Source organism: Ornithorhynchus anatinus, chromosome 1 (genome assembly GCF_004115215.2).
Source record: "Ornithorhynchus anatinus isolate Pmale09 chromosome 1, mOrnAna1.pri.v4, whole genome shotgun sequence".
Taxonomy (NCBI): Eukaryota; Metazoa; Chordata; class Mammalia; order Monotremata; family Ornithorhynchidae; genus Ornithorhynchus; species Ornithorhynchus anatinus.
Window position 1 is genome coordinate 67,316,841 of NC_041728.1, and position 27,152 is coordinate 67,343,992.

The 27,152-nt window shown below is 46.1% G+C and overlaps 1 protein-coding gene and 1 non-coding gene across 3 annotated transcripts in view; both read right to left on the reverse strand.

The window, feature by feature from the left end:
* The window catches only part of TMEM178A (transmembrane protein 178A), a 67,755-nt gene extending 40,878 nt beyond the window's left edge, over positions 1 to 26,877 (reverse strand). Inside the window, exon 1 of one of the 2 annotated variants that reach the window (XM_029066932.2) lies at positions 26,476 to 26,877. In XM_029066932.2, the coding sequence (XP_028922765.1) occupies positions 26,476 to 26,836 (361 nt within the window). In that variant the 5' untranslated portion in view covers positions 26,837 to 26,877. Of the gene's footprint in view, positions 1 to 12,575; positions 12,767 to 26,475 lie in introns of those variants that run through there. The other variant, XM_029066933.2, reaches the window with a different exon arrangement.
* On the reverse strand, positions 538 to 675 carry LOC114816235. Its single transcript, XR_003764000.1, has one exon. It is a non-coding gene; the product is annotated as a small nucleolar RNA SNORA7 (small nucleolar RNA).
* Positions 26,878 to 27,152: the final 275 nt, after the last annotated feature.

The window sequence follows — 27,152 nt, forward strand, 5'->3', positions numbered from 1 at the left end:
AGAGAGACGCACAACAAACTCATGCCCACAACCAACTCAGAGGGGAAAACGACAGGTAGGAGGGAGCAGTAGAGTGTAAAGATATGTATATAAGTGCTCGGTGCGTGTGTATGGCAGGGAGCCTGTAGCTCCTACTTATATGAGACGGAGGGGTTCCGCCCCCAGGCTACACTGTCTCGTCTTATGTCGTCACCCGCCCATAGCGACTCCACGGACACATCTCTAATCACATGATTAGACTGTAAGCCCGTCAAAGGGCAGGGACCGTCTCTATCTGTTACCGATTTGTCCATTCCAAGCGCTTAGTACAGTGCTCTGCACATAGTAAGCGCTCAACAAATACTATTGAATGAATCTCTCCCAGAACGTCCCACCTCCATCTGCATTTCTCCATCTCCATTTCTGTAAGTATATCCCTAGAGTTTCCTTGATAAAAATATAAATATGGTTTACCTTTGCCTTTTTCCACACAGTAAACTTGAGTCTCCACCCTTGACTCTCTCCCGTGCTGCTGCTGCTCGGCACAAATGAGTTTTGACTTATAGAAGATTACCTTCCACTCTCTAGCCACTGCCCAAGCTAGGAATGGAACGGGTAGGCCTCTGCTAGACTTTCCCTCCCGTAGCCGAGCCTGGTGGAGGACTGGAAATTCTCCAGGTGCCATCCTGAGAGGTACCAGGCTACATATTTGTTCCTAAAACCAGCTCTTGCCTTATCTTCTGCAAGAGGTTTCAAAGAAGCAAAGGGTCAGTGATGCAGCAAAGGTTGGGAGGAAAATTCACTCTCTTTTTCATTCATTCATTCATTCATTCAATAGTATTTATTGAGCGCTTACTATGTGCAGAGCACTGTACTAAGCGCTTGGAATGTATAAATCGGCAACAGATAGAGACAGTCCCTGCCCATTGACGGGCTTACAGTCTAATCGGGGGAGACGGACAAAAACAATAGCAATAAATAGAATCAAGAGGATGGACATCTCATTAAAACAATAGCAATAAATAGAATCAAGGGGATGTACATCTCATTAACAAAATAAATATATGCAAATGAGCGGACGAGTACAGTGCTGAGGGGAGGGGAAGGGAGAGGGGGAGGAGCAGAGGGAAAGGGGGGGAAAAAGGGGCTTAGCTGAGAGGAGGTGAAAGGGGAGTAGAGAGGCAGCAGAGGGAGCAGAGGGAAAAAGGGGAGCTCAGTCTGGGAAGGCCTCTTGGAGGAGGTGACCTTTTTACACATTATCCACGGCAACTGGTTATTTTGCAGCCAACCTTCAACTACTGAAGCAAGGGTTTGATTGACTTGGAGGGTCCTTTTTTTGCAGGGGGGTTTATGGTACCTGTCAAGTGCTTACTCTGTGCCAGGTACTGTTCTAAGAGCTACGGTAGATTCAAGGTAAACGTGTTGGACGCAATCCGCGTCCCACATGGGGCTCACAGTCAATCCCCATGTTACAGATGAGAGAACTGAGGCACAGGCAAGGGAAGTGACTTACCCAAGGTCACATAGAAGACCAGTGGCAGAGCCGGGATTAGAATCCAGGCCCTTCTGACTCCCAGCGCCTTGCTCTGTCCACTCGGCCACGCTGCTTCTCATGCTGCTCGTGGTTGCGCCATGTAGCTAGCTCAGCTTCCAAAAGTTGGAATAAATTTAGTTATCATATGACATGCTAGGCGAAGATGCTTAGCTCTGCTTATGTATTCACGTGGGATAGAAGGGGCAGGCCAGTATCCTCAAATACTCCCCACTAAACAAGGGAGTAAATTTGAAGTCAAAGGATTACATCCAAAGCTTGGATTTTTCTGAAGAGAGCTTTTAGCAAAATACGCTGCTGCATTCATTACCATATGTGGCGAACAGACTAGAAATAGCATTTCCCAGCAAAGAAGCGGCTAAAATCAAGATTCATAATGGCCCGGGATGTGGATGTAATTTCAGTGATCGAAAATCACTCCCAGATATTTAACAGTTGATCACTAAATTGGAAAAGTAAAATCACGTTTTCCCCCCATTAGTACAAGGCGTGTCGGCAACGGGTTGAGTATTGATTGTGTTCAGGTACAGTTGCTGTGTATTAAATGCTTTCACGAAAGCAAGAGGAGAATAAGGCTGGTAATTTTTCATCAGTAACAATGAGAAAGATGATAATCTTTCTCTCATTGAGATCTGGATGAGAGACAGAGAGTTGACAAAGAGCAAGCCAAGGAAAACTTGAAAAGAAATAAGCCTCCGAATTAAAATAACGGTAACAGCATGGCTCGGTGGAAAGAGCCCGGGCTTGGGAGTCAGAGGTCATGGATTCGAATCCTGGCTCTGCCACTTGGCAGCTGGGTGACCGTGGGCAAGTCACTTAACTTCTCTGTGCCTCAGTTACCTCATCTGTAAAATGAAGATTAACTGTGAGCCTCATGTGGGGCAACCTGATTATCCTGTATCTACTCCAGTGCTTAGAACAGTGCTCTGCACATAATCAGCGCTTAACAAATACCAACATTATTATTAAGTCTACAGCTAGAGAAGAGTTTGCAACTGGGATACAGTAATAATAGCAATACTGAGCATTTTACTATGTGCAGAGTACTGTACTAAGCGCTTGAGAAAATACAAAAGAGTTGGTAGAAGTAATAATCGCTGCCCTCGAGGAGCTTACATCTACAATAGGAGAAAGACATTAAAATAAAATTTTTATAAGGGAAAGATATATATGTGTTGTGGGGCTGGGGTGATTATTAAAGTACTGAGTAGTAATAATGATATTTACTGAATGCCTGTCGTACCGAGCACTGTATTCAATCAATTAAATCGATGCTATTTATTGAGCACTTATTGTGTGCAGAGCTCTGTACTGAGCACTTGGATGAGTACAGTACAAGAGTTCCCAGCCCACAAGGAACTTAACAGCCTAGTGCTGGAATAAATAAATAAAAAATGAATGAATTCAGACACGGTCCCTGCCCCACAAAGAGTCTCACAATCTCAGCTGGAGAGGGCAGACATTTAGAAAAGATAAGTTCATTATACTCAAGTCATAGACAATATGAGCGTGCAGAAAAGATTCCCAGTGCAAGAGGTGAAGGTAAGAAAAGGAAATGATCCACAAGACATTCCTCAGAGGGGCAGTCCTGCTCTAATCCTCTGAAGGCACAGTTCTGGGTTTCATTCATTTATTCATTCATTCATTCAATAGTATCTATTGAGCGCTTACTATGTGCACAGCACTGTACTAAGTTCTTGGACTGTACAATTCAGCAACAGATAGAGACAATCCCTGCCCATTGACGGCTTACAGTCTAATCGGGGGAGGCAGACAGACAAAAACATTAGCAATAAATAGAATCAAGGGGATGGACATCTCATTAACAAAATAAATAGGGTAATAAAAATATATACAAATGAGCGGATGAATACAGTGCCAAAAGGAGGGGAAAGGAGAGGGGGAGGAGCAGAGGGAAAGGGGGAAAAGGGGGCTTAGCGGAGGGGAGGTGAAGGGGGGGTGCAGAGAGGCAGCAGAGGGAGCAGAGGGAAAAGGGAAAGCTCAGTCTGGGAAGACCTCTTGGAGGAGGTGAGCTCTCAGTAGGGTTTTGAAGAGGGGAAGAGAGTCAGTTTGGCGGAGGTGAGGAGGGAGGGCGTTCCAGGACAGCGGGAGGACGTGGCCCAGGGGTCGACGGCGGGATAGGCGAGAACGGGGGACGGTGAAGAGGTGGGCGGCAGAGGAGCAGAGCATGCGGGATGGGCAGTGGAAAGAGAGAAGGGAGGAGAGGTAGGAGGGGGCAAGGGGATGGAGAGCCTTGAAGCCTAGAGTGAGGAGTTTTTGTTTTGTGCGGAGGTCGATGGGCAACCACTGGAGGTTTTTAAGGAGAGGAGTGACATGCCCAGAGAGTTTCTGCAGGAAGAGGCGCCAGGCAGCGGAGTGAAGAATAGACTAGAGTGGGGAGAGACGGGAGGAAGGGAGATCAGAGAGAAGGCTGATACAATAATCCAGCCGGGATATTATGAGAGCCTGTAACAGTAAAATAGCCATTTGGGTGGAGAGGAAAGGGCGGATCTTGGCGATATTATAAAGGTGAGACCGGCAGGTGTTGGTGACAGATTGGATGTGTGGGGTGAATGAGAGAGCTGAGTCAGGTTTCTTCCCCAAATCTCCGCTACCAGCTAATTTCTGGACCAAAGGTTCAGACTTTGAGGGAGTGGAGAGATGGGGTTTGGAGCTCCCACTGCAACTGGCAGAAGGTGGAAGACACGTTAGTTAGGGCATACCGTCTAATATTCCCTCATCTGTTATTTAGAAATGGACCAATACTTCATCTGACTTTTTTCAGCTATTTTCATCCTGAAACTTTTCCCGTTCTGTTCTTCTTCCTCCTGCTCCCACTATTCGAAAATAATTTTCAACTGACAGCCCACCCCATGGTGTAGTGGATGGAGCATGGGCCTAGGAGGCAGACGGTCATGGGTTCTAATTGCAGCTCTGCCACTTGTCTGCTGTGTGACCTTGGGCAAATCACTTCACTTCTCTGTGCCTCATTTACCTCACTTGTAAAATAGGGATTAAGGCTATGACCCCCACGTGGGACAACCTGATTACCTTGTACCTACCCCAGCACTTAGAACGGTGCTTGGCACATAGTAAGTGCTTAACAAATACTATTACTATTATTATTAATGCTTAATGATGTGCCAGGCACATAGAAAGCACTTCAATATCATTATTATTATTATGGTTATTATTACTATGTGTCAAAAACTGTTCTAAATAGAAGTTAACTAGGTCAGACATGGTCCCTGTCCCCCATGGAGCTCACAGCCTAAGAAGGTAGGATACCACGCATTGAATCCCCAGTTAAGTTAAGGAAACTGAGGTCCAGAGAAGTTAAATAACTTGCCCAAGGTCACACAGCAGACAAGTGGTGGAGCTGGGACTATAACCCAGGTCCTTCTCATTCCCAGAGCCTTGTTCTTTCCACTTCCAATGCATCAGGCACTGTATTAAGCCACGGGGTAAATACAAGTTTATCATGTTGGACACAGTCCATGCTGCTTCCCATCTACATCTTCCCAATTTGTATTTTTCCTCTCCACATTATAAACTCTTGAAGCCTATTCCTAAAAAGCTATCCCTCATTATTCTAATTATCCTCCTAACTCATCAAGAAAGCAAAAGCTGTCACTCTATAGAAGTGATCCCTTCAAATTTTACTACAAGGGTGTTTTCTTACAGCGGAATCCTTCCAGCCTCATAGCAAGTTCTGAATTCTCCGATGGAAAACACATGAAATTTATGTCCTGAAAAGGGATTCAGTAACAATAAGACTGTTATACATGCAAAGAAATGTAAGTGGATGTATTGTTTAAAAATAGAAAGCAAATCACCAAGACATGAATGTACTGAATTTGTACTACTCACAAGAGGAATTAATGGGTATTGATCTTTTTACACATAGACACTTGGCTAAGCCAATTAAGCCGATGGTTTCTAGGCATTCTTAGTGAACTGGTAATTGCACTGGATGCTACCTCAACAACTCTGAATTACTCCGCCAGACAAATATGTGTGTCAGAATGGAGTTGGGTTTCTTTCCCCATGAGACGCATCATGGCCTACTAGAAAGAGCAAAGGCCTGAGATTTTTTTATGGTATTTGTTATGCGCTTATTATGTATCAGGCACTATACTAAGCACTTGGGTAGATACATGCTAATCGGGTTGGTCACGGTTCACGTCCCCTCCTCTTAATCCCCTTTTTACAGAGCAGGCAACTGAGGCACAGCAAAGTGAAGTGACTTTCAGTCATTCATTCGATTGTATTTATTGAGCGTTTACTGGGTGCAAATATAACAGTACAATAGCGTATATTGCATAGAGTACAATACAACAATTATAATAATAATCTCGGTATTTGTAAAGCGCTTACTATGTGCAGAGCACTGTTCTAAGCAGTAGCGTATATTGCATAGAGTACAATACAACAATTATAATAATAATCTCGGTATTTGTACAGCGCTTACTATGTGCAGAGCACTGTTCTAAGCACTGGGGTAGATACAGGGTAATCAGGTTGTCCCACGTGAGGCTCACAGACACATTCCTGCCCACAACAAGCTCACAGTCTAGAGGGGGAGACAGACATTAACATGAATGAATGATGAATGGATGAATGAATAAATAAATAAATAAATAAATAAATAGATAGATAGATAGATAGATAGATAGATAGATAAATAAATAAATGAATAAATAAATATCAGATCTATACATATGTGCTGAGGAGGTGGAAGGGAGGATAAGTGAAGGAACAAGTAAGAGCGGTGCAGAAGGGAGTGGGAGAAGAGGAGAGAAGGGCTTAGTCAGGGAAGGCTTCTTGGAGGAGATGTGCCTTCAAAAAGGCTTTTAAATTGGGGAGAGCAATTATCTGTCAGATTAGAAGAGGGAGGGCATTCCAGGCCAGAAGTGGAAGGTAGGTGAGAGGTCGACAGTGACATAGATGAGATCTAGGTACAGTGAGAAGGTTGGCATTAGAGGAGCGAAGCGTGCGGGCTGGGTTGTAGTAGGAGAGTGGCAAGGTGAGGTAGGAGGGGGCAAGGGGATTAAGTGCTTTTAAGACGATGGTGAGGAGTTTGTGTTTGATACGGAGGTGGATGGGCAACCCCGGGAGTTTCTTGAGGAGTGGGGAAACATGGTCTGAACGTTTTTGAAGGAGCTCGGATCAGGATAGCTTCTTCTTTGGAAAGGCAGAGCGCTCCTTAGAAATCAGACCAGTTGACATCCGTCTCAAACTCATTCCTGAGGATGTGTGATTTAAGCCATTATGCATTCTTACACAAGCCATCTTTTATAAAGTTGCAAAGCAGCTGTGAAGCAGTGTGGCCTAGTGGAAAGAGCACAGGCCTGAGAGTCAGAGGACCAGGAGAACCCTCGCCACTTGTCTGCTCTGTGACCTTGGGCAAGTCACTTCACTTCTCCATGCCTCAGGTACCTCATCTGCAAAAAAGGGGATTAAGACTGTGAACCCCATGTGGGACTCAGACTGTGTCCTATAAGATTTGCCCGCATCCACTCCAGCTCTCAGTATAGTGCCTAGCACATAGTATGAGTGTAACAAATACGATAATCATCATTATCATCATCCTCAAAGTACACAGCCTGATGGCCTTCCTCTCTCATAGCCACCTGACCAGTAGAAGCAGAGAAAGAGAAGCAGCCAGAATTTCTATGGCCCTCTCCCTCCCTTCGACAGCAACTTGCCTCCTCCTCCAGATGGGCAGGGCTCCCGGGTCAGTGGCTACTGCTAGAACTGCATTCATTTAATCATATTTACTGAGCGCTTCCTGTATGGGAGAGTACAACATAATTAACAGTCACATTCCCTGCCCACAACAAGCTGGCTGAATGGCTTATTTGTAATAATCCCCATGTCAGGATTAATCCAGGAAGTTAATCCAGGAAGGCTTTTCTTTTTTATGGCATTTGTTAAGCACTTAGTATGAGTCAGTGCTGTTTTAAGCACTGGGGTAGATACAAGTTGTTCACGTCAGACCCAGTCCCTGCCCTGTATGGGGCTCACAGTCTAAGTAGGAGGGAGAACAGATACTGAATCCCCTATTTTACAACTGAGGAAACTGAGGCCCAGAGAAGTCACTTGCCCAAGATCAATAGCAAGGAATTGGCAGAGCTGGAATTAGAACCCAGGTCTTCTGATTCCTAGCCCCGTGCTCTTTCCATTAGGTTGCCGTGGGTTTCTCAAGAATTCATGAGGAAGGCAGCCTTTTAGATGTGCTTTGAAGAATTCCTGGCGCCTACCCTTCTTCTCCAGCCAAACAGTCAGCTCCCAGTTCAGTTGCACATTAAATCCTGGCAAGATTTCTCTATCATTCTCTTCTCTGGTGTCCAGCTTCTCTCCTCTCCACAGCTTCAAAGCCCTCCATCAAGTCTTTCCTTCCTAAACACTTGCTTTCTTTACACGCTTCACCCTAGCTCGCACTCTTTGCCCCTCCCAAGTGCACCGTGTTACTGCACCTTGCTCTCACTCACCCTCCTCCAACCTTTCCCCTCACCTAAAAATCAATTTGCTCTCAACCTGCCAGGCTCCGTTCTTCCACCTTCAAAGCTCTCCTGAAATTCACTTTTGCCAATTCATTTTTCCCCCACAATCTCCTATCCTCTCAACGAACACCTCAGCACTCATGCCCCTGAAATCTCCCCATAGGGCATGTGGACGGCTTATTTTACATACTTTGCTATTTTAAGCACTTATCATTAAACTACCGGTATCTCCACTCTCTTTTTTCTTCTAGTGGAAAATTCCATGTCTCCCTAGTTAGATCGGAAGCAACATGGGGGTAGGGATTGTATTCTTTCAAGTGAGTGGATAGCACATGGGCCTTGGCATTAGAAGATCATTGGTTCAAATCCTGATTCCACCGCTCGTCTGCTGTGTGATCTTGTGTAAGTCCCTTCATTTCTCTGTGCCTCAGTTCTCTCATCTGTAAAATGGGGATTAAGGCCCTGAGCTTCATGTGGGACAGGGACCATGTCCAACCCAATTTGCTTGTATCCACCCCGGGGCTGAGTACAGTGCCTGGCACACACAGTAAACACTTAACAAATACCATTATTATTTCTATTTATAATAATAATAATGTGCAATAATACTATTGGTTGATTGACAGGGTTCCCCAACTGATTATTTTCCCCCAGGTCCTATACTTTCAAATAACACCTCAGTACTCATGGAATAGAAACCCCCATCCCATAATTTATGTGGACTGCTTAGTCTGTATATTCTATTGTTTAAGCACTTAATCATTCATTCATTCAATCATATTTATTGAGCGCTTACTGTGTGCAAAGCACTATACTAGTTAATTACTAACCTACCCATCTCTCCATTCTGTAATTTTTTTTTCTCCTAATGATTAATTCCATCTGTCTCCTTTGTTAGATTGGAATCACCTTGAGGGTAGGGATGGTGTTCTTTCAGATACTCACTAGTGCTCATTAACACTCGTTCACAGGATTTAGGGAAGGAATTCAAGACTGAGAAGGAGTCAGTTGGCTCAGAGACAAGAAAATCGTAGGCAAGAAACAGTAAGTCGTCTGGACAGAGCTGAGGGAAGTGGGTGAAGAAGGTAGTTCAGTGGAAAGGAGCCAAATGGAGGCCTTGAAGTCCAACCATTTTTTAAAATTTAATTTAGATTTTAACGTGTTTTAATTTAACATGAGGGAAAGGCAATAGAGAGCAGATGTGAGCTTTTGAGGAGAAGAGAGCCTTGACCAGATAGATACTTGAGAGAGATGAATCACGCTGCTTGAGGAATAACAGAGCCCAAAGAAGAGAGACTTCTGTGACAAGAAGGCCATTGAAGCAGTCCAGCGTGAGGCAAATCCTGGCCAATGTGGCGGTGAGTGTGCGAGTGGAGAGGAAGAGAAGAGGAAGTGGTGGATTTGGGGGAAAAGATTTCAAAGATTTGGTGGCAGGTTGTGAGTGGACGGTATGTGAGAGGAGAGTATAAAGGGATCCAAAGTTATAAGAACGGGCATCTGAGGAATCTTTGGCACTGTGGAAAGGGATTGGAAATTAGCAGGGGGTAAAGGCAAAAGACTGAATGTTATCAGGCTGGCTAAACTCAGTGATGCTTTAGCGGTACTTTGCCAACCATTAGGCCTGCAAAAATTTTCTTCATTTCCCGTATTTGCATAATTATTCGAATGATATTTCTGTTACGTGCTTACTGTGTGCCAAGCACTGTTCTAAGAACTGGGATAGATAAAAGGTAATCAGGTTGACACAGTCATCCCACATGGAACTCAGAGTCTCAATACCCATTTTACAGATGAGGTAACTGAGGCACAGAGAAAAGAAGTGACTTGCCTAAGGTCACACAGCAGACAACCGGCGGAACTGGGATTAGAACTCAGGTCCTTCTGACTCCCAGGCTCTTGCTCTACCCATTAGGTAACACTACTTCTACAAACATTAGGCATAGACACATATACCACTGCCAATCACTTTTTTGCCTCACCATAGTCACCCCACCTTAGCTGCTAAGGAAACACATATCTAATAACAATAATAATAATAATTATGCTATTTGTTAAATGCTTACTAGGTGCCAAGCACTATTCTAAGGTCTGGGGTAGATACAAGGTAATCACAGTGCCCCATGTGGGGCTCACAGTCTTAATCCCCATTTTACAGATGAGGTAACTGAGGCACAGAGAAATCAAGTGGCTTGCCCAAGATCACACAGCAGATAGGGGGAGAGCTAGGATTAGAACTCACAACTTCTAACTCCCAAGTCCGGGCTCTCCCCACTAGGCCACTATCTACCTCTGTAAATGCACCCCAGAGAACCCACACAAATACAGATTCCCATGCAAACCAAAAAGCCTGAGAGAAGAGGTGCACAGAGGTGTTCAGATGAATTACCCTGGTATAAAATCATGATCACAATTTAGTGGAAAGAGCACGGGCCTGGGAGTTAGAGGACCTGGGTTCTAATCCCAGCTTTGCCATTTGCCTGCTCTGTGACCTTGGGCAACTCACTTCTCTGTGCCTCAGTTACCTAATCTGTAAAGTGGGGATTGAATACCTCTTCTTTCTACTCAGGCTGTAAACCGCAAATGGAGAAGGGACTGTATCATACTTGTTTATCTATATTATCTATACCCATGCTTAATATGTTTCTTGGCGCATTGTAAGTGTTTACCAAATACTATTATTATTGTTGTTCTTATTATTAAGTTGTATAAATTCTTCATTCTTCATTAAATTTGAAAAATCACTATCACAGTTGGCAGAAAAGACTTCCGCAATCTCCTACAAACATGTGTAATAGTATTACAAGTCATTTAGGTGTGCTATTATGTTTCAAGTGACTAATGAAAATTAAACAATATTCTAGTGATGTTAATGTTACAGTATATGGCATAAGAATTCTGGGCATTCTGGAACAGATCCTAATTTACAGCTTGTAGGTCTACAAAAAATACATTCCCGATACAACATTTTCCAGAGGCATTATCCTGTTGTAATGTGGGGTGTGCCTTTACATCAACTATTGTGGTATTTTAACGGAGACATGTATTTATAGATGTGAATTGCATTGTGTGTGTGTGTTGTATGTGTGTCTGTGTATTCATGCATTTAAAAATCTTCTCACAAGCTTCCCAGCAGTGCCAGAGGTTAAACTGAAGTTAAAAGAGATGAGATTAACAAGGGGGAAAAAGGGAGAGGGAGGGGAGAAAGTAAAATTCTGGGAAGAGTTCTCTTGAGTCACACTCCCTTCCTCACTTCCCTAATCTCCTATCCACTCCTGCCATTCTTCTTCTGGGGCGCCCATTACACACCTCACCTCTAACCCCTGGGAGTTTAGTTTTGGCCACAAATCCAGAGAACAAAATTCACCCGGGGTTACCAGCTCCCTCCATGGGGCCGGCCTGGAGGAGGATCTGGGCCTATTTTAATTTTTTTGTAATGGTATTTAATAATAATGTTGGTATTTGTTAAGCGCTTACTATGTGCCGAGCACTGTTCTAAGCGCTGGGGTAGATCCAGGGTAATCGGGTCGTCCCACGTGAGGCTCACAGTTAATCCCCATTTTACAGATGAGGTCACTGAGGCCCAGAGAAGTTAAGTGACTTGCCCACAGTCACACAGCTGACAAGCGGCAGAGCCGGGATTTGAACTCATGACCTCTGACTCCCAAGCCCGCGCTCTTTCCACTGAGCCACACTGCTTCTCTATTTGTTAATAGTAATAATGATGATGATGGCATTTGTTAAGTGCTTACTATGTGCCAAGCCCTGTTCTAAACACTGGGAAGGATACAAGGTAATCAGGTTGTCCCACGGGGGGCTCACAGTCTTCATCCCCATTTTCCAGATGAGGGAACTGAGGCCCAGAGAAGTGAAGTGACTTGCCCAAAGTCATCCAGCTGACAAGTGGCAGATCTGGGATTAGAACCCAAGACCTCTGATTCCCAAGCCTATGCTCTTTCCAATGAGCCACGCTGCTTCTCTATTTGTTAAGCACTTAGTATGTGCCACGCACTGTTCTAAGCGCTGGGGTAGATATGATCAATTTGGATGCAGTCCATGTCCCACTATGGAGCTCACAGTCTAAATCCCCATTTTGCTGCTGAGGGAAACTGTGGCACAGAGAGGTGAAGTGACTTGCCCAAGGTCACACAGTGGACAATTGGAGCTGGGATGAGAACCCATGACCTTCTGACTTTCATGCCTGTGCTCTATCCACACCGTGCTGCTTTCCTGTAATGTGAATGTAATGCCCTGTAACGTAGTTAGAGAAGCAGCGTGGCTCAGTGGAAGGAGCATGGGCTTAGGAGTCAGAGGTCATGGGTTCGAATTCCAGCTCCGCCACTTGTCAGCTGTGTGACTTTGGGCAAATCACTTCACTTCTCTGGGCCTCAGTGACCTCATCTGTAAAAATTGGGGAATAAGACTGTGAGCCCCACGTGGGACAACCTGATCACCTTGTATCCCCCCAGCGCTTAGAACAGTGCTTTGCACATAGTAAGCGCTTAACAAATACCATCATCACGTCCCAAGCAGGGACCAACCCTTTTGACGATGAGCCCAAATCCTTTGATCGGTCTAGGGGGCAGTGTATGCTGCGGGAAAGCCATGTCTGTAGAGGTCTCGAGGCAGCTCTGGCCAGCAGGGAGTCCACCGGATCCGAAATGGGCTGCAATCCAGCCAGGACCAAGTTCACTGGGAGCTCAAGTCGGCCCAGGATGCAGGGGCTGTTCCTGAGGGAGAAGGAAATGCCCCCTGTCCTAATAACAATAATAATAATAATTAGGGTATTCATTAAGTACTTACTATGTCCAAGGACTTCTAGACTGTGACCCCTTTGTTGGGTAGGGATTGTCTCTATCTCTTGCCGAATTGTACTTTCCAAACACTTAGTACAGTGCTGTGCACACAGTAAGCGCTCAATGAATACGATTGAATGAGTGAATGAACTGTACTAAGCACTGGGGTGGATACACGCAATTTGGGTTGAACAAAGTCCCTGTCTCACGTAGGGTTTACACTCTCAATCCCCTCTTTACAGATGAGGGAACCGAGGCCCAGAGAAGTGAAGTGATTTGCCCAAAGTCACACAGCAGACAAGTGCGGAGCCAGGATTAGAACCCCTGTCCTTCTGACTCCCAGGCCCGTACTCTGTCCACTAAACCATGCTGCCCTCCCCTTCTTCCTGGTTGGGTGTGGGCACTAAAAGACCACGGAATTAGCTGAGAGTGATGTTTTTGAGCTCAGCCCATGGGAATGAGTCATGTTTGCATATGTGCATGCATGTGTGTGTAAATAAAAGACACTCTCTTTTTAAATGTTTATTCTCTCTGGATTTGTCCGTGTCCTTTCTAGTAAAGGTCAATCTTAGAGTTTGAATATTCTCAGACCGCCCCCCTCCCCGAGTACACAAGGGGTTCTATGCGTTCAGTCCACCTTCTCTTCAAGTGTCCTCAGGCCGAAGGACACAACCCCTCCACAACCCACCGTTCATACAAACACAAATCCACCACCAACCAACTAAGCGCTTAGTACAGTGCTTTGCACACAGTAAGCGCGCAATAAATGCGATTGAATGAACCAGACGTAGAGGAGAGAATTCGTGGAGGGCAGAGGGGTCGGAGAAAGAGGAAGATGGTAGGGTAGTCAGTCAGTCCATCGTATTTATTGCGCTCTTACTTTATGCACTTTATGCACATCGTATTTATTGAGCTCTTACTTTATATTAACCACTCGGGAGAGTACAATATAAAAATAAACAGATCCAGTCCCTGCCCACAGTGAGCTTACAGTCTAGGGGTAGCTTATAATAATGTTGGTATTTGTTATTTGTTAAGCGCTTACTATGTGCCGAGCACTGTTCTAAGCGCTGGGGTGGACACAGGGGAATCAGGTTGTCCCACGTGGGGCTCACAGTCTTAATCCCCATTTTACAGATGAGGTAACTGAGGCACCGAGAAGTGAAGTGACTTGCCCAAAGTCACACAGCTGACAAATGGCCGAGCTGGGATTTGAACCCGTGACCTCTGACTCCAAAGCCCGTGCTCTTTCCACTGAGCCACGCTGCTTCTCCCCTCTACTCAGAAACTAAACTCACACGAAGGGAACATGTCTGCTAATTCTGTTGCGCACTCCCGAGCGCTTAGTACAGTCTCTGCACACAGTAAGTGCTCAATAAAGAGAAGCAGCGTGGCTCACTGGAAAGAGCACGGGCTTTGGAGTCAGAGGTCATGGGTTCAAACCCCGGCTCTGCCACTTGCCAGCTGTGTGACTTTGGGCAAGTCACTTCACTTCTCGGTGCCTCAGTTCCCTCATCAGAGCCCCACGTGGGACAACCTGATTCCCCTGTGTCTACCCCAGCGCTTAGAACAGTGCTCGGCACATAGTAAGCGCTTAACAAATACCAACATTATTATTATTATTATTATAAATATGACCGATGACTGAAAGGAGCAATGGGCTGAACAGATCTGACCGAATTTAACTGGTTTAATATATTGGGCGTTCCCAAGCCAAGGGTTCTTTATGTTCTGCCTTAGATAAAATCAATCCATTCAGAGTAGTTTGGGATACAGGACCGAAAATAGCGTTTACATTGTTCCCATCTGTTTTCACTTGCTAATGCATTCTTGATTGGCCCTGTGGTAGGACTTTATTGTTTGCTCTGCAGAAGGTTTATCTGTCCAGGTTTGGAGGAAGATGGAATGCACAGTGTAGTTTCCTGTTATTCAGCTGTGAACAAAGGCTGTCAACGTTTATGACAACCTCAGCCTCCAGTGCTCTATGAAATTCTATGGCGTCCTTTTACTTCACTCCTGCATTAAAGCAAATTAATCACTACAATCATTTTTAACCACAGGGAAATTCCATGTGAAAATGAAAGATAAATTACTATAAATAATGAACATTAGTTTTAAACACAACGTTTCCAGTGGCAATCAGTTACAAATGCACTTCTTTTTGCCAATAGGAGATCAAGATTGCAGAAAATGGAAACGGCAAATACTTCACCTGAGCTGAGGAGAAGCAAAAACACATAGGGCACTGAAGTCAGATCTACACGGCCCTGCAGTTGCATTGTACAATTGCCTACAATTGCCGACTCGATGGCATATGACAAGACATCCGAAGGTCACTCAGGTGGGAATAAGTTACGACCCTCCCCCCTCCAAAAAAAAATCACGATTCCTCCTTCAGTGCAAATCTGGACTAAACTAAATAGGTGCAATTTGCCTTTCTGGATATTTTCACTTCTGGGACAACAAACATCACTCATATTCAACTCTCACTCTTGAGATGACCTTCTCCTTCACCCTTCTTGGACCCCAATGAAAGACAGGGCAGTGGAATACTAGTTTTGATATTTGTAAAGTGCTTACTATGTGCCAAGCACTAAAAAAATAATCTGGTCCCACCTGGGGCTAACAATCTAACTAGGTGGAAGGTCAGGTATTGAATCCCCATTTTGCTGGTGAGGGAAACGAGGTAACTGCGGCACAGAGAAGTGAAGTGACTTGCCCAAGGTCACACAGTGGACAAGTGCTGGAGCTGGGATTGGAACCCACGACCTTCTGACTCCCAGGCCCGTGCTCTAGCCACACCATGCTGCTTGCCTGTAATGTCCAAGCAGTCACCAACTTTTGACAGCTTCGACGTATGACCCTGAAACCCTGCTAATTCTGTTGCACACTCCTGAGCGCTTAGTACAGTCTCTGCACACAGTAAGTGTTCAATAAATATGACCGATGACTGAAAGGAGCAATGGGCTGAACAGATCTGACCGAATCTGTATGACGCTGAAACCTCGATTCAATAATATGGTGCTGGCACGGTGAGCTGAATGGGGGGGGGGGGTCAAAGGGAAGGATGCTAAGGGGATTTTAAAAATCCATACATAGTATCCTTTCTTCAAAGGCTTTAGGAGAGGGGGAAGTGTTTTCAACTCACAATATCTGCATTAAACCTGGCGTTTTTATTAGCATACCCTTCTAAACTGTAAGCTCGCTGTGGGCAGGGAATGTGTCCATTTATTGTTATATTGTTCTCTCCCAAGCACTTAGTATAGTGCTGTGCACACAGTAAGTGCTCAATAAGCATAATAGACTAATTGATTAAGAAGACCATCAAGCCTCTAGGTGGGCAGTCCCAGCTTCTGCAGGGAGGCTGTTCCCACTGTGCTTAAAGTTGGTACTTTGAGCAGGACACCTCAGATCTCTGGGTCTCAGTTACCTAGTCTGTAAAATAATAATGATAATAATGATAATGTTGGTATTGTTAAGTGCTTACTATATGCAGAGCACTGTTCTAAGTGCTGGGGTAGATACAGGGTCATCAGGTTGTCCCAAGTGAGGCTCACAGTTCATCCCCATTTTATAGAAGAGGTAACTGAGGCACAGAGAAGTGAAGTGACTTGCCCACAGTCACACACCTGACAAGTGACAGAGCCAGGATTTGAACCCATGACCTCTGACTCCCAAACCCAGGCTCTTTCCACTGAGCCACGCTGCTTCTCAATAGAGATTGAGACTGTGAGACCCACATGGGACAGGGATTGTGTCCAACCCGATTTGCTTATATCCACCCCAGGGCTTAATACAATACCTGGCTTTTATTAAGCTCTTAACAAACACCATCATTATCTTATGCCGGCAAGTCGTCTCTGACCCACAGCGAAGCCACGGACACATCTCTCCCGGTACACCCCACCTCCATCTGCAATCGTTCCGGTAGAGTATCTGTAGAGTTTTCTTGGTAAAAATACGGAAGTGGTTTACCATCGCCTCCTTCCACGTGGTAAACCTGAGCCTCCGCCCTCGACTCTCTCCCGTGCCGCTGCTGCCCAGCACGGGTGAGTTTTGACTTGTAGCAGATTGCCTGTCACTCGCTAGCCATTGCCCAAGCTAAGAATGGAATGGGTAGGCCTCCATTTGACTCTCTCTTCCATAGTTGAGACTGGTAGAGAACTGGAAACTCTCCAGGTGTGAACCTGAGAGGGAATTCTTGTTGTTGCTGTAATTATTATTATTCCAAGAGGCCTTTTCCACAACATTACCCTTTCTGGCCCAAGATTTCCATTGGAAAAGAAAGGAAAAAACCTCTTCTCTCCCCCCAGCCCCTCCATATTTACTTTGAGACTTCTCTTAGGAACCTCCCTGTCACAAGAGTGAAGTCTGCCCATACAAGCAGAGTTATGGAATTTCAGTGGGAGCTGAATCTTGATTTCACTTTCTCATCACGCTCTGACAGCTTCCCCAAGGTCCAATCAGCTCTCAATTAATCAATCTATTGAGCGCTTACTGGATGCAGAACACTGAGCTAAGCGCTTGGGAGAGTACAACATAACAAGCAATAGACACGTTCCCTGCCCACAACGAAGCTCACTCCCCCTGCTCACATTCTCACTCTTCCCAAGCCCATCTTTGGTCTGAATCCCACTCTCTTCCTGCCTGAACTCCAACCTCCTTCTCACCAGTCTGCTCGATAAATAGAGCACCAGCCTGGGTATCAAAAGGCCATAGGTTCTAATCCTGGCTCCACCACTGTCAGCTGTGTGGCCTTGGGCAAGTCACTTCATTTTTCTGGGACTCAGTTACTTCATGTGTAAAATGGGGATTAAGACTCTAAACCCCATGTGGGACAGGGACTGTGTCCAACCCCATTTGCTTGTATCCACCCCAGTGCTTAGTACGGAGCCTGGCACGTAGTAAGCGCTTAACAAATACCACTGTATTGAGCGCCTGGGAGAGTACAGTATAACAGAGTTGGTAGACATGTACCCCGAAGTCCTGAAATCCCATCTCGTACCACAAGCCTTCTCTGACTGATTTTCAGGACTCTGAGTCATGTCAAACCTTTCCCACCTCTTGCATTCATTTATTTATGCCCACGCTCAGGACTTGGGTATACGTGCATATTTGATAGCTCTAGATCCATCTCCCCAGTTAGAGGGTAAGCGCCCCGTGGACAAGAAACATGTCTTGTGCTCCTTTTATACCTCCCAAGCGCCAGTGCACCATACTGAGTAGGCCTAGTGGAAAGAGTACGGACCTGAGACGGAAGACCTGGGTTCTAATCCCTGCTCTACTGCTGGTCAGCTGTGTGACCTTGGGCAAGTCACTTCATGTGTCTGTGCCTCAGTTCCCTCATCTGTAAAATGGGCATTAAGACTGTGAGCCCCATGTGGGACAGGGACTGTGTCCAACCCGATTTGCCTGTATCCACCCCAGTGCCTGGCACGTAGTCAGCTCTTAACAAATTCCACATTTATTTTCACTCTAAGTCCATCATTGGACAGGGTCCAGTCCAAGTTGCAAAGTTCAAGCAGTCTTCAGGTGCCTTTACCTAATGAATAGTTTCATCTGTAGATTTTCCTTGGTTATATTTAGTCTTGCTTAGGCATATGGCTGGTTTCTACAGTCGAACGGTCTCTACTAAGCTGTTCATTCTGCATGCTAATCTGCCTGAATTCTTGTGTGCATTCCTCAGATAATTATTTGAATGCAAGTGGCATTTTTCTCCTCAATTGACACTTGTGTTAGCGTCAGGTAAAGCTTGGCTCTACTCCATGGACGATTAATTCCAAGGAGAATGATCAACAAAGAACTGAATAGATTCCTAACAATCAAGAGCAAACCTCATGGACTTTTACTGACCACCAAATTTTTCCACAAGAGACAAACATCTCGAGAAGTACTGTTTGCTTTTCTGTGTGCACTGGTTTACCCTTCAAGGTGAAAAATTATGTAATCACTAGGCTGTTTCATTAGTGTGCTGAAAATACTAAATCTCAAATGATTATTCAATGTAATCAGATCACACATCCAGATTTCAGTTTTTAAATTACAGCAGCCGCAAATGACATCTTCACTTGAGAACGGCACAATTTCAGGAATATTGATTTTCATTCCACATATACGCACGATGCCAGATTTTTGTTTTCGTAAACCAACTTGAAAACTCTTTGTTCATCAACATCTTAAAATTGCATTAAGCCTCTTAAGTGATCTTAAATTTAAAGCGAAACTAAAATTAAGGTAGAGGGATGAAAATCCAGTCACTTCAAATGGGATAAACATCTCAGTAACTCAGTTTCCTTGTACAAAGTTCATTTCTTCAAGTCCTCCTTTTTCAACCTTTGACATTTTGTTCTCCACAACTCAGAAACTTCAGGGCTTGCAATCCTTGATACTCTCAGTGGTCAAGACAAGCATTACTGGTATTCGCATTTCCCTGGTGTAATCAAAATTCATCCTGTTATGTTGGTAGAGTAAAGGAGTTAGTGAGCTATTCTTCCAATGTGAACTCAGGGAGACTTGGACCATTTTACATTTCAGTGACACCTTAAAGGTCAGAAGAATGATACACTCAGAATCAGGTTTTACTACTTCCTTTGACTTCCCCTTTCTCTATGACCTTGAGGAAAACTACCATTCCACGGGACGCTCACAATGCAGCAGGAAATGGAGGCCCCTTCTACACCCCCGCTTGCCTGCTGTGTGACATTGGGCAAGTCACTCAACTTCTCTGGGCCTCAGTTCTCTCAACTGCAAAATGGGGATTCAATAGCTGTTCTCCCTGCTATTTAGGCTGTGAGCCCCGTGCGGAACCTGAATAGCTTATATCCATCCCAGTGCTTAGAACAGTGCTTGGCATATATTAAGCGATTAACAAAATTGCTATTATCACTATCGTTATTTTGAGGATCTTCTTTCCCTCCCCGTCACTCAGTTTCTAGAGTGGATGTAGGTAAATCCATACCCAGGACAGACATTTTTTCAACCTTAACAAAAAAATCTATATTTAGATGGCTGTACATTTTCTATAACAGCTGCCAAGTTGGAGAAATGTTTCTATCAGTCTCCACCATTAGATTGCAAATTCCTTGAGGGCAGAAACAGAGGTGATATTTGTTAAGCACTTACTATGTGACAGGCACTGTACTAAGCACTGGGGTGGTTACAAGCAAATCAAATTGGACACCGTCCCTGTCCCATATGGGGCTCACGGTCTCAATCCCCATTTTTCAGATGAGATGACTGAGGCTCAGAGAAGTGAACTGACATGCCCAACACAGCAGATGAGTGGTGGGGCTGGGATTAGAACCCATGACCTTTTGACTCCCAGGCCTTTGCTCTATTCACTACACCATGATCTGCACACAATAAGTGATTAATAACTTGTATCAGTGTCTTGATCTGACCCAGACAGGGGGATATTTAAAAAAATACAAAAAAACCAAAGTTCTCACTATGGAAAAGTGAACTCAGCATGCCGGTACACAGCTCAATGATCCTGCCCTTTCTTTCTCCCTTTTGCCCTGCCTCCCAAGGTGACTTTGTATTCAAATCCCATTTTATTGTTTTTCAAAGCAGTTAGTCAATCATTCATTGCTTATGTCTCTCTTCTCTATCATAATGTTAAATCAGGGGAAAAACACACCCAGGAAAATACAATGTACCTTATCCCCAGAATTCTGAAGGCCAGTCCAGTTCAGAGTCCAGTTGCAGGGAGCTAAACTAAGTCTAGGACTCCCACAAAGACAGTTGGGGTTCCAGGATCGGCCTAGAATTTCAGGCCTGCTTTAGAGCCAACCTCAGATGAGCGATACTATTTAGGCCCTGTGAGCTCGTTGTGAGCAGGGAAGAGTGTTTGAGTTTCTTAAGCGTTTACTATGTGTCAGGCACTGTTCTAAGCGCCGGGCTGGTTACAAGCAAATCAGATTGGACACAGTCCAATCCCCATTTGACAGATGAAGGAACAGAGGTCTAGAGAAGTGAAGAGACTTGCCCAAGGTCACAGAGCAGACAAGTGGTGGAGCCGGGATTAGAATGCATGACCTTCTGACTCCTGGGCCCATGCTCTATCCACTACACCACCCGAGAGCTTAGTACTGTTCTGTGCAAACTATGAGGTCGATAAACGCCACTGATTGAGTAGACCCCGGGTCATCCATAGGGTAGACCCAAATAATAATAATAATAATAATGTTGGTATTTGTTAAGTGCTTACTAAATGCAGAGCACTGTTCTAAGCGCTGGGGTAGATACAGGGTCATCAGGTTGTCCCATGTGAGGCTCACAGTTAATCCCCATTTTACAGATGAGGGAACTGAGGCATAGAGAAGTTAAGTGACTTGCCCACAGTCACACAGCTGACAAGGTGGCAGAGGTGGGATTCGAACTCATGACCTCTGACTCCCAAGCCCAGGCTCTTTCCACTAAGCCACGCTGAAATACCCAGAATTGACGTGGTTGTCAGGTGTTCTCAGCACTGGGAATGACCTGCAGACTCAGACAGGGTTAATAGAGAGTTTGGGGATGTTAGATTTTCTATCCATATCCATGAGGATGGATGGCAAGGAAGGATGTCAAGGAAGGTCACATTGACATAACATTATCGATGGCATTTATTGAGCGCTTACTATATGCAGAGCACTGTACTAACCCTGCTTAGTTGTCAATGTCAGAGATGACAATCCAGGATAGCCCTCTATGTTTTTATTTTATGTAGATCTTCATGTTTTCTATGAGATAGATTGGTATTTTTATTCTCCTCTTGATTTTCCCATCACCATAGACAGCACCACCATCCTTTCCATCTCCCAAGCCCGAAACCTTGGCGTTAACCTTGACTCATTTCTCTCATTCAACCCACATATTCAAACTCTCACTACATCCTGTCGGGTCAACCTTGACAATACCACTAATATCAGCCCTTTCCTCTCCATTCAAACTGTTTCCACTTTAATCCAAGCACTTATCTATCCCACACTGATTACTGTATCAGCCTCCTCGCTGACCTCCCCGCTTCCTGTCTCTCCCTACTCCAATCCATACTTCACTCTACTGCCTAAATCATTTCTCTACAAAAATACTCTTTCTCATCTCCTCAAGAACTTCCAGTGGTTGCCCATCCACCTCTACATCAAACAGGAACTCCTAACCATTGGATTTCAATCACCTTACCCTCTTCTACCTCATCTCGCTGCTCTGCTACTATAACCCAGCCTGAACCCTTCAATCCTCTTTTGTCTGCAATGTGACCTTGGGCAAGTCACTTAATTTCTCCGTACCTCAATTACCTCAATTGTAAAATGGGGATTAAGATTGTGAGCCCCACGTGGGATAGGGACTGTGTCCAACCTGATTAGCTTGTACCTACCCCAGCGCTTAGAAAAGTTCCTGGCACCAAGTAAGTGCTTAAGAAATACCATTTTAAAAAATTTTCATTTTACTCTTCAAAGGTGCAAAATGAAAGAGATTTGAATTTCAGTTATCGAAACCAGTTTTATTGTCCCCTTCCTCCTCTGATGACTTAGCTTAAAATTGTAGATAAAAATTTCTTCATACATCCTCAGAATTTATGATTAAAGATGAAAAGTGCTGCAAACCCACCAGAGGGTTATAGGCCATAGAGATGGATAAGCTGTCTCAGAGGGTCAGCTATCCCATAGTTCTGAAACGTTGATGGTCCATGGACCAATTCAGTGGAAAGCAGTGTCACCTAGTGAATGAAGCACGAGGCTGGGAGCCAGAGGACCTGGGTTCTGATCCCAGCTCCGCCACCGGCCTGCTGTGTGACCTTGGGCAAGTCATTTCACTTCTCTCTGCCTCAGTTTCCTCAAGTACAAAAGAACAGTCAATACTTGTTCTCCCTCTATTTAGACTGTGAGGCCCATGTGAAGCAGGGTCTGTACCTGGCTGGATTAACTGGTATCTACCTCGGCTCGTAGAACAGTGTTTGACCCAGAGTAAGCGCTTAAAAAATGTCATAAAAAAGATCCCCAGGAAAACCTAAGCCACCCATTTCCTGTTACAATTAAATCTCTTCATCTCTCATGCTCATTTCCTCCTCACCCCATCTCCTAGCTCTTCAGCCCCTCTATTCATGTGCTTTATTTCCTCCCACACCAGTTGTCTCACTGCTTCTCACTCCTTGTAACAGTCACATGGGCCTCACGGTCTTTCTACAACTGGGGTAGATACAAGCTGATCAGAGTGGACATAATCTATGTCCCACTTGGAGATCACAGTCTTAGTCCTCATTTTACAGATGAGGTACTTGAGGCACAGACAAGCGAAATGACTTGCCCAAGGTCATTCAGCAAACTAGTGGAGGAGCTGGGATTAGAACCCAGATCCTTCCGACTCACAGGCCTGTGCTCTTTCCACTAGGCCATGCTGCTTTTTGGCTCATTTCAAAGCAGCTGTATGTGTTTACCATAAAGAAAACCAACCTTTTGGTTTAAACCACCATGAGGTTAGGGATCATGTTTACCTAATGTATTATTCTCTCCAAGTGCTTAGTAGAGTGCTCTTGCAATAAGTGCTCAAAAAAAATACCACGGATTGATTGGCGGAGGTTGTGGGCATGGCTCTAGCAATCAATCAAGCAATCAATCAATCGTATTTACAGCCACAACTGAGGCCTCGAATGACCTGAAAGACCCTCACAGACTAAAAATGGCCTTCAATGGCCGCATTTTGAGAATCATTGATCTAGCGTAATCTCCCAACAAGAAAGTATGTTCGATTAAAAGTACACTGGATTTCATCCTATCGGGTTCCTATCTCGCTTCCAAAAATCTCCCTTGCCTATTAATAGTCAACTGCAGCAGTGGCTTCCATAGAAACTAACGTTTCATTGAAACAACACAAATAACCTGGGTCTTTGGCTTCATCTTCACTCTAAGGTGTTTGATATTTCCAATTAAACCCTTGGTATTCCATTTAAATCCATAGAGATTTCATCTATATCCAATAGGTTTTTTTTAAAAATCTGGATATTTTTGGCTAGTGTTGGCTACCAGATGGGTGCGTGTGTGATTCCACCACAGAACTTCCAATCCTATTTGGGGAGCAGAGAGTTTTGATGGACTGAAGGATGTTTATTTGAGAAATAAAAGTCAATGGGGAGAGCAGGTGAAAAAAAAAAAAATTAAGCACCAGATAAGCAACACTCCTTAGTTTTTAACAACTACTCTGTCAAAGTGGACTCGTTCTGGGTCTCGCTACCGTTGAGCTACCAGCTTCCAAATCCTTTACAGTTATTTCATATACTCTCTGTGTTCCGAATTAATCGGGACAGCATCATTTTGGGATGAAATCTGACACGGATGTTTGAAACGGTATTCTTCTCCAAGCGGGTCTACGGCCTCAGACCTCCATACGAGAGGTTTGGAATCTTTCCACACGCGGACAGATTTTTGCTGGCAATATCCAGCTGAGTTAGCTCCTGGAAAGGGGAAGTTGACATGTTTGAAAAATGAGAAATGTGCCAAGTTGCTCTGAGCCAACCCACCATTAACCCCTTTTTCACACCCGATTTCAAGGCTCAGACACAAATAGGTTCCGTTGTTTTCAAGGCACTGGAGTGGAACCAAATTATGGTAATGAAAACGGTTGATAGTCCTTTTCAATATTGGTACTCCGTAAAACAACGGTTCTATTTTCACAAACGGGTCTTTTTTCTTTTTTTTTTAGCATCAGGCGTGACTTTCCGAAGGTTGTGAGACTCAGAGACGTCAACCACCGAGAAAGGTGTCATAACAGTGGGATTGATTTCAGTGAAACTCCTAAGAGCATCTGGGGCTACAGGTTTTGCAGCGGCTAAGTGTTTCAGATATAAGCGGAGCTTATTGGCAGGATGCTATTTTACAGGCCATTATTATGAAAAAAATTGTCATAATATTGGCCGAGTTGTTGTGGCTCCGTCGTGCAAGTAAACAAATTTGTACATTTGGTGACGGTCTAACTTTAGAGTTGAGACTGCTTCGTCTTTAGCTCACCCTGTGGTGTCTAGGCGTGCAGACGTTTCCACCTAGTTGCCTCGGAACAGCCTGCCCCAGGGATGCCCAGATCTTGCCTCCACGTCCGGATTAACCTGCTGATTTCTTGCCCCTTGTGTGTTTGCAGGTGTACCTTCTGTTAGCCAGTAGGTTTGCTTAGAATTAGATCCCTATAAGGATTACAACGCTGCCATCCCAAGCTAAGGGGAAATTTCAAGGAGAAAACAGGGAGCATCTCCTCCGACTGAGAAAGGACCCGGGATGGGAAGAGGTTTGATATTTCCGTCTGCACTCCCGTGAAGGACAGGCAGACAGACGGGCCAAGGAAGTAGAAAGGTACGCACACCTGGTCATCGAAAGCAGGCGAGAAAATGAGAAGAAAAGGATGAGATGAGAAGGGGACGAGGAAGAAGAGCGAGAGATGGGACGTCAGATGTGCGGTTGAATCAGTTGTATTTTAGTCGATCGGATATATTGGGCACTTACTGTGTACAGAGCACTGTACTAAGCGTTTGGGAGGGTACATATACAGAGTTGGTAGAGGAATACCTTGCCCTCAAGGAGCTTACAGTCTAGAGGGTCGATGGAGGAAGATTAGGATGGAGACCCGAGCCGGTCCCGAGCGTGAGAGATGGACCAGAGGTTAGCAATCCTTATGAGGGGTGGGGAACAGGGGGATCCCAGAGAGGATGAGAGGGCAGGACACCTTCCCCAACTTCCCTTCTCCCTTCCCTGGGGAACCTCCCCTTCTCCCCTCTCCCCCAAGACCCTCTACAAGTCCCCTTCTCCTCACCCCCAAGACCCTCTCCAAGACCCCTCTCCTTCCCTCCCAATACTCTGTCCAAGTCCCCTCCTCCCTCCCGCGGAGACCTCCCCCAAGTCCTCTTCTCCCTCCCCAGAGACCCTCCCCAATTCCCCTTTTCCCTCCGCAGGAGACCCTCCCCAACTTCCCTTCTCCCTCCCCGGAGACCCTCTTCCCAAGTCCCCTTCTCCCTCCCCAAGAGACCCTCTCCAAATCTCCTTCTCCTCCCCAAGAGACCCTCCTCATTTCCCTCCTCCATCCCCAAGAGACCCTCCCCATTTCCCTCCTCCTTCCCCAAGAGACCCTCTCCAAGTCCCCTTCTCCCTCCCAAAGAGACCCTCCCCGAGTCCCCTCCTCCCTCCCACAGGGACCCTCTCCAAGTCCCCTCCTCCTTCCCCAAGAGACCCTCTCCAAGTCCCCTCCTCCTTCCCCAAGAGACCCTCTCCAAGTCCCCTCCTCCCTCCCAAAGAGACCCTCCGCAAGTCCCCTCCTCCCTCCCACAGGGACCCTCTCCAAGTCCCCTCCTCCTTCCCCAAGAGACCCTCTCCAAGTCCCCTCCTCCTTCCCCAAGAGACCCTCTCCAAGTCCCCTTCTCCCTCCCAAAGAGACCCTCCGCAAGTCCCCTCCTCCCTCCCACAGGGACCCTCTCCAAGTCCCCTCCTCCTTCCCCAAGAGACCCTCTCCAAGTCCCCTCCTCCCTCCCCAAGAGACCCTCCGCAAGTCCCCTCCTCCCTCCCACAGGGCCCCTCCGCAAGTCCCCTCCTCCCTCCCCAGGGCCCCCCTCCCCAGGTCTCCTTTCCCGTCCCCGGGCTCCGTGGGGGGCTGGTCCCGGGGGGTGGGGGGCGGAGGGGCTGACCTTTGAGGATGAGGTCGTCGATGTCCCTGTCGACGCCGAGGAAGTAGCATTTCCTCCAGAGCCCGGAGTAGGTGGCGAAGAGGGGCCGGGCGCAGCGGGAGTGCAGGGGGGCCGGGGGTCCCGGGGGGTGGCCCGGGGGGTGGCCCGGGGGGTCCCGGGGGGAGGCCGGGGAGCCGGCGGGGTCCCGCAGGGGCATGAGGCGGGTGTTGGGTCCGGGCGGGTGGGCCCGTCCGCACGACTCGCGGTGTCGGCGGGGGTCGGTGTGGTACCAGTGGTCGGTGAAGATGGCCGTGACCAGCAGCCCCAGCGAGCACAGCCCCAGCCCCAGGCCCGCTGCCCCCACCGCCAACCGCACCTCCATCCCCGCGCCCCACCGCCTCCCGCACACCCGCACACCCGCACACCCGCACACACACCGACCGACCCGCACACTCCTCCTCCTCCTCCTCCTCCTCCTCCTCCTCCTCCCCCCTTCTTCTCCGCCTCCCGCTCCTCCTCCTCAACCCTCCCTCTCCTCCTCTTCCTCCTCCTTCTCCTCTCCCGTCTCCTCCTCCCCCTTCTCCTCCTCCTCTTCCTCCTTTTCCTCCCCTTTCTTCTCCTCCTCCTCTTCCTCCTTTTCCTCCCTCTCTTCTTCCTTTGCCTCCCTCTTCTCTTCCTCCTCCTCTTCCTCCTTTTCC